The sequence below is a fragment of the Chlorocebus sabaeus genome, chromosome 2 (genome assembly GCF_047675955.1).
Source record: "Chlorocebus sabaeus isolate Y175 chromosome 2, mChlSab1.0.hap1, whole genome shotgun sequence".
NCBI lineage: Eukaryota > Metazoa > Chordata > Mammalia > Primates > Cercopithecidae > Chlorocebus > Chlorocebus sabaeus.
The window spans coordinates 66941037-66956673 of record NC_132905.1 but is presented as its reverse complement, the minus strand read 5'-3'; the positions used below and the strand labels follow the sequence as shown (position 1 = coordinate 66956673).

General features: G+C 54.4%; 1 protein-coding gene and 1 long non-coding RNA gene across 4 annotated transcripts in view; one reads left to right on the top strand and one right to left on the bottom strand.

The window, feature by feature from the left end:
- Positions 1 to 15637, top strand: part of LOC119622625 (uncharacterized) — a 79459-nt gene that overhangs the window by 25895 nt on the left and 37927 nt on the right. The window lies entirely within an intron of this gene.
- On the bottom strand, positions 7030 to 15042 carry MYL9 (myosin light chain 9). The gene is made up of 4 exons (XM_007964056.2): positions 14935 to 15042; positions 11483 to 11692; positions 8629 to 8790; positions 7030 to 7770 (listed from the first exon to the last, which is right to left on the bottom strand). Exons 2-4 carry the CDS (start codon positions 11664 to 11666, stop codon positions 7598 to 7600), a joined length of 519 nt encoding a protein of 172 aa, XP_007962247.1. The 5' UTR covers positions 11667 to 11692; positions 14935 to 15042; the 3' UTR covers positions 7030 to 7597.

The following is a 15637-nucleotide window of genomic DNA, read 5'->3' as shown; positions in this document are numbered from 1 at the left end:
TTTGCTTTTACACCATTATATTTATTGAATGGGGCTTCATTCAATAAATGCAAATCCTGTGTTTTCTTACTGTATACACGTTGAACATCCCTGATCTGAAAATCTGAAGTCTGAAATGCTCCAACATTTGAAACGTTTTGAGCACCAACATGGCGCCACGCGTGGAATACTCCACAATTCACCAGGTGTGATGGGTCACAGTCAAAACTTTGTATTGTGCACAGAATGATTAAAAATAATGTATACCAGCCTGGGCAACATGGTGAAACCCCATGTCTACAAAAAATACGAGAATTAGCTAGGTGTGGTGGCACACGCATGTAGCCACAGTTACTTGTGGGGGCTGAGGCAGGAGGATTGCTTGAGCCCAGGGGGTCAAGGCTGCAGTGAGCCATGATCGTACCATTGTTCTCCATTCTGGGTGACAAAGATAGACTGTCTCAAAAAAAAAAAAAAAGATCTCACAGAGGCATTTGCAGCACGTTCCATCTGGCTCCACATCCTTCTTCTTACCTTGCCCCAATCTCTAGCCCTGAGACCACGGGCAGAGTTCCTCCTTCACTTTGGCTTTGTTTATTCGTTTTTTGAGATAGAGTTTCACTCTCTTGCCCAGGCTGGAGTGCAGTGGCGTGATCTTGGCTCACTGCAACCTCTGCCTCCCAGGATCAAGCGATTTTCCTGCCTCAGGCTCCTCAGTAGCTGGGATTACAGGCATGCGCCACCATGGCCGGCTAATTTTGTATTTTTAGTAGAGATGGGGTTTCTCCATGTTGGCCAGGCTGGTCTCGAACTCCTGACCTCAGGTAATCCGCCCGCCTCAGCCTCCCAAAGTGGTGGAAGTACAGGCGTGAGCCACCGCGCCTGGGCAATTGGCTTTGCTTTTTTCATCAGTTAAGGGTGATGACCAGGGTTCCTTCTGAATTGCAGATAAACCTCCATCAGTTTTTGTGTCCTTTCTCCATCCATGCTTGTCCTTATTGAGGTTTATTCATCAGGTAGGACCCTGTTAATTTCAGGTACTGTCTTATATAAGCTTCACTCTTTCTCTCTTCCCAGTAAGGGTGGCTCCATCTTTTCGTTGTCCTCCTCACTTGCATATGACACACTGCATTCAGGACACAAGGTCATCACTATGTCCCCAGGCACCACCTCTAAGCCCCACCCCACCCTAGGAATCCACCCTTGAGGGTTTTGAATGGGTCCTTGGCTATGTATGAAGAGTCCCTTGGGCAATTCTGCAGTGGTTAAGTCTGCATGTTTTTTTTTTTTTTTTTTTTTTTTTGAGACGGAGTCTTGCTCTGTAGCCCGGACTGGACTGCAGTGGCCGGATCTCAGCTCACTGCAAGCTCCGCCTCCCGGGTTTACGCCATTCTCCTGCCTCAGCCTCCGGAGTAGCTGGGACTACAGGCGCCCGCCACCTCGCCCGGCTAGTTTTTTGTATTTTTTTAGTAGAGACGGGGTTTCACCGTGTTAGCCAGGATGGTCTCGATCTCCTGACCTCGTGATCCGCCCGTCTCGGCCTCCCAAAGTGCTGGGATTACAGGCTTGAGCCACCGCGCCCGGCCAAGTCTGCATGTTTTAAAATTACACTGAAGTTCTTGGGTGATACTCTCATCCCTTGTCTTTTCTCCCTCACATTGCTTTTGATATGTAGCCCTGTTGATATGTGGACATTGAGTCCTGCACGGTATCCACAGTATGCATTCATCACGTTTCACTTGCTGATTTTCCTCTTGATAGATATGTAGGTTCCCTTCAATTCCCTGCTACCATCAGTGCTGCCTCAGTGAACATGTTCCTGCCCCTTCTGGGCCTATGGACAATTCTCTGGTATTCGTTTCCAAGTGTGGAGTTGCTGCATCAGAAGGGATTTGCTTGCTCACAGGTGCTGCGTGGTTGCTCTCTTGCACTGGTGCGCCAGTGTGTCCTCCCATCACCCATGCCTTAGACTTCTCTGCATCTTTTCCAATGGTATTATCCCTCTCTCTAAATTTTGACAAGCTGATGGGGATAAAATGGCTTCTTATTTTTAATTTGCTTTTCTTTCTGACTGCAGTTGTCCCTTCATATCTGCAGGTTCTGCATCCATGGATTCAACGAAATTCTGATAGAAAATATCATGAGGCAGGAGGGTCACTTGAGCCCAGGAATTTGAGACCATCCTGGGCAACATAGGGAGACTACTTCTACAGAAAAAAAAAAAAAAAGAAAATGAGCGGCGTGGTGGCTCACGCCTGTAATCCCAGCACTTTGGGAGACTGAGGCAGGCAGATCACCTGAGGTTGGGAGTTTGAGACCAGTCTGATCAACATGGTGAAACCCCATCTCTACTAAAAATACAAAATTAGCCAGGCATGGTAGCGCATGCCTGTAATCCCAGCTACTTGGGAGGCTGAGGCAGGAGAATCGCTTGAATCTAGGAGGCAGAGGTTGCGGTGAGCCGAGTTCGCACCATTGCACTCCAGCCTGGGCAACAAGGGCAAAACTCCATCTCAAAAAAAGAAAAAACTAATAAAAATAGCAATACCACCAAAAAACAATACAGTAAGGCTGGGCGCAGTGGCTCACGCCTGTAATCTCAACACTTTGGGAGGCCGAGGTGGGTGGATCACCTGAGGTCAGGAGTTCGAGACCAGCCTGGCCAACATGGTGAAACCCAGACTCTACTAAAAATATAAAAGTTAGCTGAACGTGGTGGTGTGTGCCTGTAATCCCAGCTAGTCTGGAAGCTGAGGCAGGAGAATCCCTTGAACCCAGGAGGTAGAGATTGCAGTGAACCAAGTTCGCCCCACTGCACTCCAGCCTGGGTGATACAGCGAGACTCATCTCAAAAAAGAACAACAACAACAACAAAATACTTTCACGGACTCTGGTGTTTTCCCCCACCTGTCTATCTTTCCTTTTTTGTTTATTTATTTATTTATATATATTTAGAGACAGAGTCTTCCTCTGTCACCCAGGCTGGTGTGTGGTGGCGCGATCATAGCTCAGTGTAGCCTTGAACTTCTAGTTTTCAGTGATCCTCCCACCCCAGCCTCTTTTCCTTTTTTGAAATGGAGTCTCACTCTGTTGCCCAGGCTGGAGTGCAGTGGCGTGATCTCAGCTCACTGCAACCTCCACCTCCTGGGTTCAAGTGATTCTCCTGCCTCAGCCTCCTGAGTAGCTGGGACTACAGGTGTGCACCACCACACCTGGCTAATTTTTGTATGTTTAGTGGAGATGAGGTTTCACCATGTTGGCCAGGCTACTCTCGAACTCCTGACCTCATATGATCCACCTGCCTTGGCCTCCCAAAATGTTGGCATTACAGGCGTGAGCCACTATGGCTGGCCTGATTCTCTGTTTTGTGTTTGGCTCTTGACGAAGCTGTTTCTCATAGCTGGCAACAATGGTTTTATGATCTCTTTGTTTATCAGGATGGTGGCGGTCTGTTTTTTTATCTAGAGAGAGGTGACGGAAACCTGATTTGTTAGATTTTTTTTGGTCATTATTTTGTATGCTTGTGATCTCACGTCACTTAAGGAAACATTGAAAGGAGAAAGCCCATTGAGATGTGGATCAGTGAGTTTTTGTGTTTTTTTGGTTTAACTTGATACATGAATGAGATTGTAGAACTGAAGCTTCAAATCTCTGTGTTTATAAGAGTTTGAAATATTCTTCTACCACCATAGTATATCAAATTAAATTATAATGTCTCTTAAATTTTAAGATCTAGGCCAGTCGCTGTGGCTCACACCTGTAATCCTAGCACTTTGGGAGGCTAAGGTGGGTGGATCACCTGAGGCCAGGAGTTCAAGGCCAGCCTGACCAACATAGTGAAACCCCAACTCTACTAAAAATACAAAATTAGCTGAGCATGGTGGTGCGTGCCTGTAATCCCAGCTACTTAGGAGGCTGAGGCAGGAAGATCACTTGAACTTGGGAGGCGGAGGTTGCAGAGAGCTGCGATCATGCCACTGCACTCCATTCTGAGTGACAGAGTGAAACTCCGTCTCAAAAAAAAAAAAAAAATTTAAGACTCATTTTGATTCTTTTATAGGGTCTAATGAGGCTGCCAGAAAGATAAGGAAACACAAAAATTTTCACAAAATAAATGGAATCTCTAATGTTTTAAAAGTTCTAGCGTTTGGAGGAATAAAAAAGGAACCTGTCAGGTGTGGTGGTATGCGCTTGTAGTCTTAGCTACTCAGGAGGATCACTTGAGGCCAAGAATTTGAGGCCAGCCCGGGCAACAAAGTGAGACCCCATCTCTAACAAAAATTTAAAAATTGGCTAGGTGTGGTGGCACATGCCTATAATCCCAGCACTTTGGGAGGCCAAGGCAGGTAGATCACCTGATGTCAGGAGTTTGAGACCAGCCTGGCCAACATGGTGAAACCCTGTCTCTACTAAAAATACAAAAAATGATGCAGGTGTGGTGGTGGGTGTCTGTAATCCCAGCTACTTGGGAGGCTGAGGCAGGATAATTGCTTGAACCTGGGAGGTGGAGCTTGCCGTGAGCTGAGATCATGCCATTGCACTCCATCATGGGTAACAAGAGTGAAACTCTGTCTCAAAAAAGAAAAACCACAAATATTTAAAAATTAAGGCCAGGCGTGGTGGCTCACACTTGTAATCTCACCGCTTTGGGAGGCCAAGGTGGGAGGATTGCTTGAGCCCAGGAATTTGACACCAGCCTGGGCAAGATAGCAAGACCCCGTCTCTAAAAAAAAAAAAAAAAAAAAATTAGTCAGGTGTCGTGGCACAGGTCTATAGTACCAGCTGCTCAGGAGGCTCAGGTGGGAGAATTGCTGGAGCCCAGAAGTTCTAGGCTGCAGGAACTATGATCACACCACTGCACTCCAGCCTGAGCAAGAGAGACCCAGTCTCAAAAAGCTAGACAAATACTAGGAAGAAATAGAAAAATTTACAGTTTTACAATGATGTTGAGCACTTAAAAATGTATTTGGTGAGTATTTAAAATGTTCTTATTAAGTGTACGTATTTTGGTCGGGCGCGGTGGCCCACCCCTGTAATCCCAGCACTTTGGGAGGCTGAGGCGGGCGGATCACAAGGTCAAGAGATCGAGACCATCCTGGCGAACATGTTGAAACCCCGTCTCTACTAAAAATATAAAAATTAGCTGGGCATGGTGGTGTGTACCTGTAGTCTCAGCAACTCAGGAGGTTGAGGCAGGAGGATGGCTTGAACCTGGGAGGCGGAGGTTGCAGTGAGCCAAGATCGCACCACTGCACTCGAGCCTGGGAGAAAGAGCGAGACTCTGTTTCAAAAAAAAAAAAAAAGAAGTGTATGCATTTATTCGGAGATTCCTTTTCACGTTACCATTTTTTTCCTACTGCGTTGTGTTTTTCTGATTGAATTATTGAAGCTTTATACAGATTAGTGTTCACTCTTGTTTAGTTAAATATGCTGCAGATATTTCCTCCCAGTATGCATTTGGCTTTTCACTTTGCTTATGGTTTCTTTAGCCCTATAAAAATAATTTTGACTTCATGCATTTAAATCTGCCAGTCTTTTCCTTTGTGGCTTCTGGGTTTTGTGCCAGACTTGGAAAGTTCTGGGGGTCCTTTACTGCTGGCCTGAGGGTGCTGCAGGCCCTGCCCTGCCCTGCCCTGCCCTGCCCAGAGTGCTTTCCTCTTCCCTTCCTGTGGGTCACAGTAGCCCCCAGGCCAGTTCTGAAGCCAGTGAGGCTGGACTGGTCCTGACCTCTTCCCGCCTGTGTGCAAAGCTCTTCCGTCTCGGGGTGGAGGTGGGGTGGGCTGTGACAGAATTGCACACTGGGGCTTGATATCTAGATGACACGTCCTTGCCTCCTTCCAGAAATGCCTTTGGTGCTGCAGTGGCTCTGCTGAGAGGACCTTATGACCCTGGTGTCAGGCATGTGTGGTCTGTACCCTGGGACACCCTGAGACCCCCCTCCCACACCCTTGGGTTTGGCAGCATCGAATAGGTGGCTAGGCTGAGGGTCGCCCAGGGCCGTGTGTGTAGCTGGAGAACTGCAGCCTGTGGCCAGGGGTGAGAACGTGGTTGGGACCGAGTTTGGGATACTATTTGGGCCTGGTTTGGAGCTTGTTCGGGTCTCGCCCCTTCTAGAGTTGATACCAGGGGCTTTTGGGGTTCCGTTTGGAGCCAGGATGAGGAGTTTCAGCTGGGCTCTGAGGAGGGCCTGGCATTGAGGCCTGCGGGAGGTTAGGGCCTCCTGGTCAGGCACAGGGTCCCCTGGTGCTCAGGTCCCCCTTTGCTGAGTGCTTCAGCTGCCTGCGCTGGGTGACTTCTGGAGAAGGCCTCAGGACCAAGCTGGGTCCACTCACCCGGGTCAGGTGGGGTGGGTCCGGCCTTCACTCTTCGCCAGGCCCGTTGGGTGACCCAGGCAGTCCCTGCCCCTCTGAATTCTCTGCTCAGTCATTCAGTGCTCTTTCTGCCCCTCTTAGACCCCAGGCACTGCCATCAGTGTCCCTGTCATCCACTAGTAGCAGGGGTCCCGGCCCTGCCCACCCTACGTACACAGGGCATGGAAAGCTGTGGCCGCCGCGCTGCTGGTCCTGGGGCTAAACTCGCCCTCCAGCTGCCCAGGGCTGGGAAACCCCTCGTTCCCACCTTCAACCCTGAGCTGCTGGGATGCCTGCCTCATTGCTGTTCCTGGAGGCTCCATGTTCTTCTGGAACCGGAGCTCTAGTCCTGAGGGCTCTGTGGCCTGACCTCTGCCCCCCCAAGAGGCCTGGAACCCTCAACAGGATTAGCTGTGGTGATTCCCGTGGTCCTCCCTTTCCCACAAGCCCCGAGAAGGCCAACAGGCCCATTCCCTCCATCCCCTGCCCCTGCTGGTCTCAGCTGAACATAGAGCCCACTTACTAGGGACTCTGGTCCCTAGAGGCTTCAGGGCCCATATGGCTGGAGGACACCCAGTCCTTCCCTGGGCCAGGGTGGGAGGAGCAGGGCAGTAACTGGGGATGGCAGGAGAAGGTGGGAGAGGATTTCAGGTCCGGGGTCCCCTTATTTCACCCCAACCACAGACACACAGACCAGAAGCAGTGCTCAGCCCTCTATTGGAGATTTTGCCTCCTCTGGGACAGATGTCCATGCTGCCTGTAACTCCTGAGCACACTCTCGTGGCAGGTGGCGCGCTCTGGGTGGGTGTGCGGCAGTGGCTGGTCAGGGTGTAGAGGAGGGGACTGAGAGGGGACCTTGGTGAGCTTGCATTTGTGTGGGGATGCACGTGAAGGGGTGTAGGATCCCAGGACCCAGGGCCTCTTCCTCCTGGGGGGCACACAGAGCCCTTTCCTCCTCGGGGAGCAGGCCGGGAATGGGGTCTTCCCTCGGTGCCTCTAGGTCTTGCCCTCCAGCCCGTGTCCCCAGAAGGTGGTCTTTCCTTGGAGGTGTCAGAGACTCCAGCCCAGGGCTCTGGGGTCATCATGGAAATACCTGCCTCAGCTCGGCACACAGTTTTCCTGGCCTGTTTCTTCCACTGGGAGCTGGGACCCTAATCCCTCAAAGGGGGGATCCCTGAGCGAAGATCATGGGCAGGGAGCTGGTATGGACGAGTGTGTGCGGGGAGGGGTGACTGGCGGGGGCTGGAGTGTCGGGGGGCTGGGGTGGCCTAGTCGTCTTTATCCTTGGCGCCATGTTTGAGGATGCGGGTGAACTCCACGTAGTTGAAGTTTCCTTTCTTATCAATGGGCGCCTCCCGGTACATCTCATCCACTTCCTCGTCTGTGAAGCGGTCACCCATGGTGGTGAGCAGCTCCCGGAGGTGGTCCTCATGGATGAAACCTGGGGGTAGTGGCAGGGTGGGTGAGAGCAGGAACTCGGGCTGAGACACACACAGCAGCCCCATCCCTCAGCCCCCTGGCAGCTCTTGCAGACCTAGAGGGGCTGGGAAGATACCATCTTAGTCTCTGGTCAGTCTGAGGAATGAGGATGAGGCAGGAGGGGTGTGGGGATGCATGTGAAGGGGTGCCCGGGTCCTGTGGGGAGGAGTTGTGCAGTGGGACTGCCTCCAAGGTGTCACTTGGGGAACTTGAGGCTGTGAACGCAGGGGACCCTGGGTATGCCCTGTTTTAAGCATGAACTCTGGAGTTCCGCTGCCTGAGTTGAAATGCTGATTCGCATTCTCCCTAGTTGCGTGCCTTTGGGCAAGGCCCTTAGCTTCCATGTGCCTGTTTAATCTAGAAAACTGGGATGAACATGTTGCCATTCTGGTGAGGGACTGTGAAGGGAGTCAGGCCCGTGCGGGCCCAAGCAATGTTACCATGGCCATCATTACCCTGACACGTCCCTGGGAAAAATGAGCTGAGGGACAAAACGTCCGTTAGGAGATCTGAGGATGGGAGCCAGTTTCTATACCTTCTTGGCAAGAAAGGCATGAAATGGTTTGATTTCTGGAAAGGTCTAAAGCAGATGGAGAATGTGCATTGGGCCAGCGGGGGAGATCAAGAAGGCAGGAGCCATGGGCTGTTCTGGCCTAGCCTTTGCAGGTACAATAAGGAGGTGGCCTGGCTTTTATAGTTCTGGTAACAGAACCTGGGAGATGGGTGATGTCTGTTCTGGCCCTTAGGGGCAGAGGCACTGAATGCCTGGGGCGGCCCTGGCCCCACTTGCATGCAGGGTGGTGGTAGGGGCGCCACAGACCTGAGGCTTCCTCGTCGAAGCAGGCAAAAGCGTTGCGAATCACATCCTCGGGGTCCGTGCCGTTCAGCTTCTCCCCAAACATGGTGAGGAACATGGTGAAGTTGATGGGCCCCGGGGCCTCGCTCATCATGCCCTCCAGGTATTCGTCTGTGGGGTTCTTCCCTGTGGCAGGTGGGGTGTTCCAGCCTGTGGTCCTGGGCCCTCTGTCCCCAGCTGGGGCAACTTCCACCCCCGTCCCCCACCCCTGCCCTTCATGGTTCTGTGTGAGACGGGAGGTAGTGGGTTTTGTGAACTGGAAAGCATGGCGTTAGGGCAGCCACAGCAGTGGGCGCCTGGAGTCCCTGGCTACTTCCACCAGTTTCCTCCTGTGGCCTGGATGTCAGTAGTCGGCAGTGCTCACTAAAGTATAATAAAAACAACCCTCTGCAGACTGCTTACTGTGGCTGGTGGCCCACGTGCCTTATTGCATTTAACTTTCACCACCCTGTGAAATCAGCATTCTTACCCATTTCACAGGTACGGAAGCTGAGGCACAGAGAGACCAGGCGACTTGTCCAGGGTCAGACAGCAAGTAAGGAGGAGACTTGAGTAGACCTGGCATTTGAACCCAGGCAGCCTAACTCCTAAGTCCAGACATAGTGCTTTGCTGTCAGACAGGCCTGGGTTTGGATCCCAGCTGTGCACCTTGATTTCCCCCATCTCTTAGGGGAATTGTGAAGACAATAAGACAGTAGTTGCAAAAGGCTCATAACAATGACTGGCACAGGCCTATGGACTCTGGAATCAACTGCTGGGTTTCTATTGCAGCCCCACTACTTGGTAGCTGTGTGACCTTGGGTAAATTACTTAACCTCTCTGAGCCTCAGTTTCCTTGTTTGTAAAGAGGGAATGATAATTGCATCTGTTCAACAGGATTGCTTTGAGATTTAAGATAATACCTGCAGGGCTTATGATGATGATGATTATATTTGCTGCTCTTGTTTTTAACTTGAAGATGAGAGTGTGGCTCATCTGCAGACCCACTGATACAAGCTACAGACACGATGCATGTTTTTCTGGGTAGACACCCAGGGCTGTCATGAAGTCTCAGGAGTTCAGGGGCCTGGATGCAGGGTGTGGCCTTGGAAATAGGAAGTTTTCATGTCCCTGAGTCTCACACACCCCGCTGTGTCCCCCTGGGATGGCCAGGGCAGCTGAGGCCCAAGAGGAGCTGTGACACCAGGACTCCTGTGGGGTACCTAAGCCCAGCCCCTTCTCTCACCAGGCTTCAGTCCTTCCATGAAGCTGGGAAGGCCCCAGATAAGAACCCTGGAGTTGGCGAGGCACGGTGGCTCACGCCTGTAATCCCAGTAGTTAGGGAGGCTGAGACGGGTGGATCACCTGAGCTCAGGAGTTTGAGACCAGCCCGGTCAACATGGCGAAACCCTGTCTCTACTAAAAATACAAAAATTAGCTGGGCGTGGTGGCAGGCGCCTGTAAAACCCAGCTACTGGGGAGGCTGAGGCAGGAGAATCTCTTGAACCCGTGAGGCGGAGGTTGCAGTGAGCCAAGATGGTGCCATTGCACTCCAGGTTGGACAACAGAGTGAGACTTCGTCTCAGGAGAAAAAAAAAAAAAAAAAGAACCCTGGAGTTTACATCCTGCCAGGTGACCTCCTGGGAGAGGGAGTCTTCAAGCGAGCCTGGCCTGAAGCTGGGAGAGGTTTGGTCCTCAGGGCGAGGGGCAGTGTGCTGTCAGTTCTCCCACTCAGGGTTGCCTGGTTCTCCCGCTCAGTGCCTCGTGGGTAAACATCAGGGCCATGGCCTTATTTCACAGGAAGAGGAATGTGCACAGGGCTGTACCAGGGACTGACTCTCTGGCCCCAAAGCTCGAGGCTTGACTGTCACAGGGCTGTGTCCTCTGGTCCTGGACTTTCCCTCCCCCAGGCAGTGTCTGGTCTGGATGCTGTCACCCAGCATGAGGGGTGCGCGAGAACTGGGCTGAGAGTGGCTGGCTGTGGCCAGCACTTTGGGAGGGATGTCAGGGCAGGCCTGTGGTTTGGGGCATGGTCTCTGGAGGCCTTGCCTCTGGGCCTGTATTTCCCCATCTGCAGTAGAGAATTGAACTTGATTTTTGTACCCTTAGTTCTAAGGTCCTGATCTTGAGGAAGTCACTGGGACCAGAGAGGCTATGAGAGCCTGGGATGGGTGACCTCTGAAGGAGGGGAGCTGGTCTGGCCTCCCCTCTAGGCCTCAGTTTCCCCATCTGTGCAGTGGACAGCCTGCAGTTCGCTCTTTCATTTAGATGCTGACCCCTTTCTTTTTTTTTTTTTTTTGAGACGGAGTCTTGCTCTGTCGCCCAGGCTGGAGTGCAGTAGCGTGATCTTGGCTCACTGCAAGCTCCGCCTCCCGGGTTCATACCATTCTCCTGCCTCAGCTTCTGGAGTAGCTGGCACTCGCCACCACGCCTGGCTAATTTTTGTATTTTCAGTAGAGACGGGGTTTCACCATGTTAGCCAGGATGATCTCGATCTTCTGACCTCGTGATCTGCCTGCCTCAGCCTCCCAAAATGCTGGCATTACAGGTGTGAGCCACCACGCCCGGCCAGCTGACCCCTTTCTTTCAATGAAATGATGCCTGGCAGCCCAGTGCACAAATCTGCCTAAGACAGGCCCACTGTGGAGTCAGCCTCTCTACGTTCAGACACAGTGGTGGACCTGCTTTGTGCTTCAGTTTCCCTGTTGAACGGACTAAGTAATGGCAACTATTCTCTAAGGTGGACACCACACGTCTCACTACACAGGAGGGGCCCTGTAAATGACTGGCAGAGCCTGTCTGGCCCCATCCATCTCACCCCGTCCCTGTCCCAGCTCACCCAGCGAGGCCAGCATGTCGTGCAGGTCCTCCTTGTCAATGAAGCCATCACGGTTCTGGTCAATCATGTTGAAAGCCTCCTTAAACTCCTGGATCTGGGACTGGTCAAACATTGCGAAGACATTGGATGTGGCTCGCTGTGGCCGCTTCTTGGTGGTCTTGGCTTTGGCCCGCTTGCTGGACATCTTGGCTCCTGGTGGGTGGGGCTTCCCTGCAGGAAGGGGTGGGGGTCGGGTGGCCCTATGACTCTGGGCCAGGGAAACTTCCTGCCTCCCCCAGACCGGCTTTTAGCACTTGGGCCTGGCATTCAAGGCTACCCACGGATTTGGGGCTCCCACCAGCCAGTTCTTCACAAAAGCAGACAAGTGTGGGCTGTGCGATTCTGAACAACTTCCTCTGCCTCTCTGAGCCTGAGAGTCTTCATCTGGGACTTGGGGCATGAGGAGTGCCCAGCAGTAGGGATTAACTGACCCAGTGCCGGAGAGTTCCTGGAACAGTGCCGGGCATGGAGTGAGCTGTTTTGGCTGTGATTGTTTGGGTAAAACACTTAGGATTGGGCTTGGTGCCAACCGTTACCATGCTTTATCTCCTTTAATCCTTAATAGCATTTACACTGTCCGTCTCTCTTTCTATGTGACAAGGTGGGTCCACTCGTGGGAGTCAGTGAGGGCTCTCCTGGGCTGCCATCCAGGCTCCTTGGCCCCGCAGGAAGGAGCTGGATCAGCAGTCCTGCATTCCTGCCGTTCCTTACCTTCCCACTCCATCCCTCCACTGCCCGCCTGACGTTCTAGGAGGCTCTGGGCAGTCAAACCCCTGCCTGTCCACCTCAGGGAGCTTGACCAGCCCCCCAGTGGGGAGTGGTCATAGCCTGATCCTGGGTCCCACTGCTTGTTCTCACTCCCCAGTGCTTATCAGGGAGTGAGGCTTGCTTGGGCTGAGAACCCCAGCTTCTTCACCCTTGCTTAGACCTGGCTTCTTAGCCTCCAGCCAGCCTCTTCTGTCCCGTACAGACGCTGACCTACACCTGTCACTCTGAAGCCCTCGAAGGTTCCTGCCGCCCCTCAGAGAAAGTCTGGGTCCCTCATCCTGGCATTCAAGGCCCTGTGTGAGTCCCACTTGTGACCCACAATCCTGCCCTCCGGACCTCTGTGGTTCACTGGACACTCCAGGCTTTCCTCTGTGGTCCCTCCTCCCCTGTGCTCTTTCTTCTCCAGCCCAGTTCTTGAGACCCCCACCTCCTGGGGAGCTGTTCCCTGCACGCTTGCTTCCACAGTAAACAGTTAAAGATCTCTCTCCCTTGTGGGCCAGCATAGATCCCCCAGTTTACGCCAATCCCAGGCCATAGTGGGGCTAACAGATGCTTGTTTGACGAATGACTATGTGAAGGCAACTACGGCCAGTCTGCTGCTTCCACTGTACAGATGGGAAAACTGAGGCCAGGCCTGGGACTCTTTCCCTGAATGCTTGTCACGGCTTGTGGGGATATGCGCCTGAAGACCCAGTGCCTCCTTCCCTCGGCTGGGGCAGTGGGCCTGGCTAAGCTTCCAGGACTGTGGCCCCTCTTTCCTCTGTCCGAACCCCCGGGCCCAGGGCCTCCAGGAAGCCTGCTCTGCCTGTTGTTCACCCTAGGCTGTGTGGTTGCAACTTGAGCTGTTTCCAGGTCTTCCTCCCATGACTCTGTTCAAGTCATTCTCGGTCCTTGGCCTTTGAGATCATCAACCCTGAACCGGGATCCTGGCCAGCCCCAGCTGGTCCCCAGGGCCATCACTGCCTGTAGTCATGAGACAGTGGCTGCCTGTGTCCCAGGGACCAACACACCCAACCCTCAGTGTTTCTTGCATGGTTCAGGAAGGTAGACAGAAGTCCTTCTCACCCATGACCTGGATGGGAGTGCCATTGTACCCAGATGCTGGCCCCCTCCTCTCCCATGGTTTGGAGGGGCCTAATCCTTGCCTGAGTCCAGTGTTCTCGGGAACTTTGACTCCTGGCGCCCACAGAAGGCTGCATGCAGAGGGGCAGTGCACTGTGCCCAACAGAGGCTGTGATGGCCATCACTGTCCCTACCACACTCCATGAAGCTCCAGGGCAGGCATGGCCAGGCCGTCCACAGCTGGGTCTGAGCCCAGCTGGGGCCCTCTGCCTTCATGGCCACCCGGTCTGCACTCTCTGCCATGGTGTGGCTGGGGGCACTGTGCTTACGGGCTTGCACAAGGCCGCCATGTCCACCCCAGCAATCGTAGGAAGTGGTGGGCAGAAGCAGGGGTGCCCCCCATGGTGCAGCTAGAAAAACAGGCCCCAGAAGGGGAATGGAGTGCCCATGAGAGTGGGAGGGGCCACCTGGAAGCCAGGATTCCTGGGCTAGGTTTGGGTCCGTGGGGAGCAAACTTGGCTCCTGGTGCCCTCGAGGCTTGAATAAAACAGGGAGCACTGGTCCTCAGGCGGGCCTGGGGCAGCGGAGCAGGAAAGGGATCTGTGTGTCCAGAGGCACCTTCTAGAACTGGTGGAGGGGTGAGGGGCAGGCATGGGTGGGGCCTTTAGTTTTGGGGCCATCGCGTCCCCGTTCAGGGGCCCTAGACCCCAGGGATCAGCACTGATGCTTGGCCTGGCTGTGACTCTATACCCTGTCCCCCATCCTGGTGTCCAGATTTCCCACCATAACAGAAAAGGCCAGGCTGAAGCCAGCACAGGGCAGTGCCCCCATGACCTCCAGCCCCTGGGGCTGGGCAGGCCAGGTGCCTGCCTCTCGAGTGCACCTCATCTGAGGCTCCTCCTTAGAGCAGCTGTAGGGCTGGGAAGAGCAGGTATGGGGTTCTCCCAGGCCCGAGTCCTCGTCCTGCCCCCTAGAGGTGAGTCCATCAGGCCCCTAGGCAGACCTTCCCCACCCACAGGCGAGATGACCCAGAGAGGGGAAGCCTGGGTCCCTGCATACAGCACTGGCTGTGCCCTGGTCTCCGTCCCTCTCTCCTGGCCCAGGGTGTGGAGATGGGGAGGGGACACGGATGCTGTGGGGGCATGGAGTCCCACAGGGCTATTTCTCCATCTGTGACACACATGCCTTTACTGGGTCTGGGGTACTGGCGACAGCAACCCCCCTCCCCGGCACCCTTGCACCCAGGCTTCCCAGCACCCCCGCAGCTCTGGGCTTGGCGTCTCTAGCTCCTCAGCAAAGGGGCAGGGACTGGACGACGGTCTTCCCTTGCTGCAGGACCACTGCTTCCCAGAGGCCAGAGCAGCCTTCCTGCTGCCCGGCCCCTGGTCAGAGTCCCTGTCGGCCCCTAACAAACTCACTGCCCCAGCTCACCCCGCGATCTGTGCCCAACAGACCCTACCACATCCCAGTCCGTGGGGCCCGCCTCTGTCTCCCGTGACAGCCGGGTTGGGCCCGGGCCACCTTTCATCTCCAGCCCTGGGCAATCAGGCCCATTCTCAAGACCCCTGGGCCCCGGCTCCCACCTGGTGCGGAGAAGGCGCTCGGGCTCGCTGGGTGCGTGGAACTGGGCCGGCCGTCGGGTCGGGACTCCAGGCGGGGGCGGGGCGTGGCGGCCGGGCCTTACAAGGCAGAAGAATGTGCACGGGGCGGGGCCGCGGGGCGGGGTGGAGGGGCCCTCCGCTGCCGTCCGGCCTTATTTGGCCTCGGCCCACGGGCTGGCAGGCGGGGGCGCTCTAGGGTGAGCCCCCCTTCCTTGCTGTGCCAGCCCTGGCTGCACAGAGGGCCTTGTAGGGAGGGGAGGTGATGGGGTGAGCAGGCAATGGGAGTAGGGGAGTGGGGGTTCGCTCTGGCTGCCCCTTCCCCTCCAGCGAGGCAAGCGGAACGTCCAGCGCCGCTTTCCCAGAGGCCTCCCACTTGTGTGGGCCGTGGGAGCCGTGGGAGCGCAGCCGTGGGAACGGCTCTCGGCGGGGGGAGGGCAGAGACGGTGGGTGAGGGAGTCCCCAGGGACCCCGATGCCTGATGACTCGCTCTGTCCACATCAGCGGCCGCCCACCAGAGCGGGACCGAAGGACCCACTCGGGAAGCACTGGTTTCGTGGAGGGAAATACGATGAACAAGTAGCTCAGCGGCCTGGGGCCTCGAAGGAGCGGGGAACTGGGGTGCGCGTGGGCTGTTCTGCAGGGTGCTGTGGGCAGTGACATTGGGCAGACAGGAGATGCGGGGGTG

Excerpts from the sequence above, each read along its gene's own strand:
- MYL9 (XM_007964056.2), bottom strand. The coding sequence starts at position 11,666 with ATGTCCAGCAAGCGGGCCAAAGCCAAGACCACCAAGAAGCGGCCACAG. Across the intron at positions 8,791-11,482 it reads CGACATGCTGGCCTCGCTGG|GGAAGAACCCCACAGACGAA; the intron begins GTGAGCTGGGAC and ends CACCTGCCACAG. Across the intron at positions 7,771-8,628 it reads CTTCGACGAGGAAGCCTCAG|GTTTCATCCATGAGGACCAC; the intron begins GTCTGTGGCGCC and ends CACTACCCCCAG.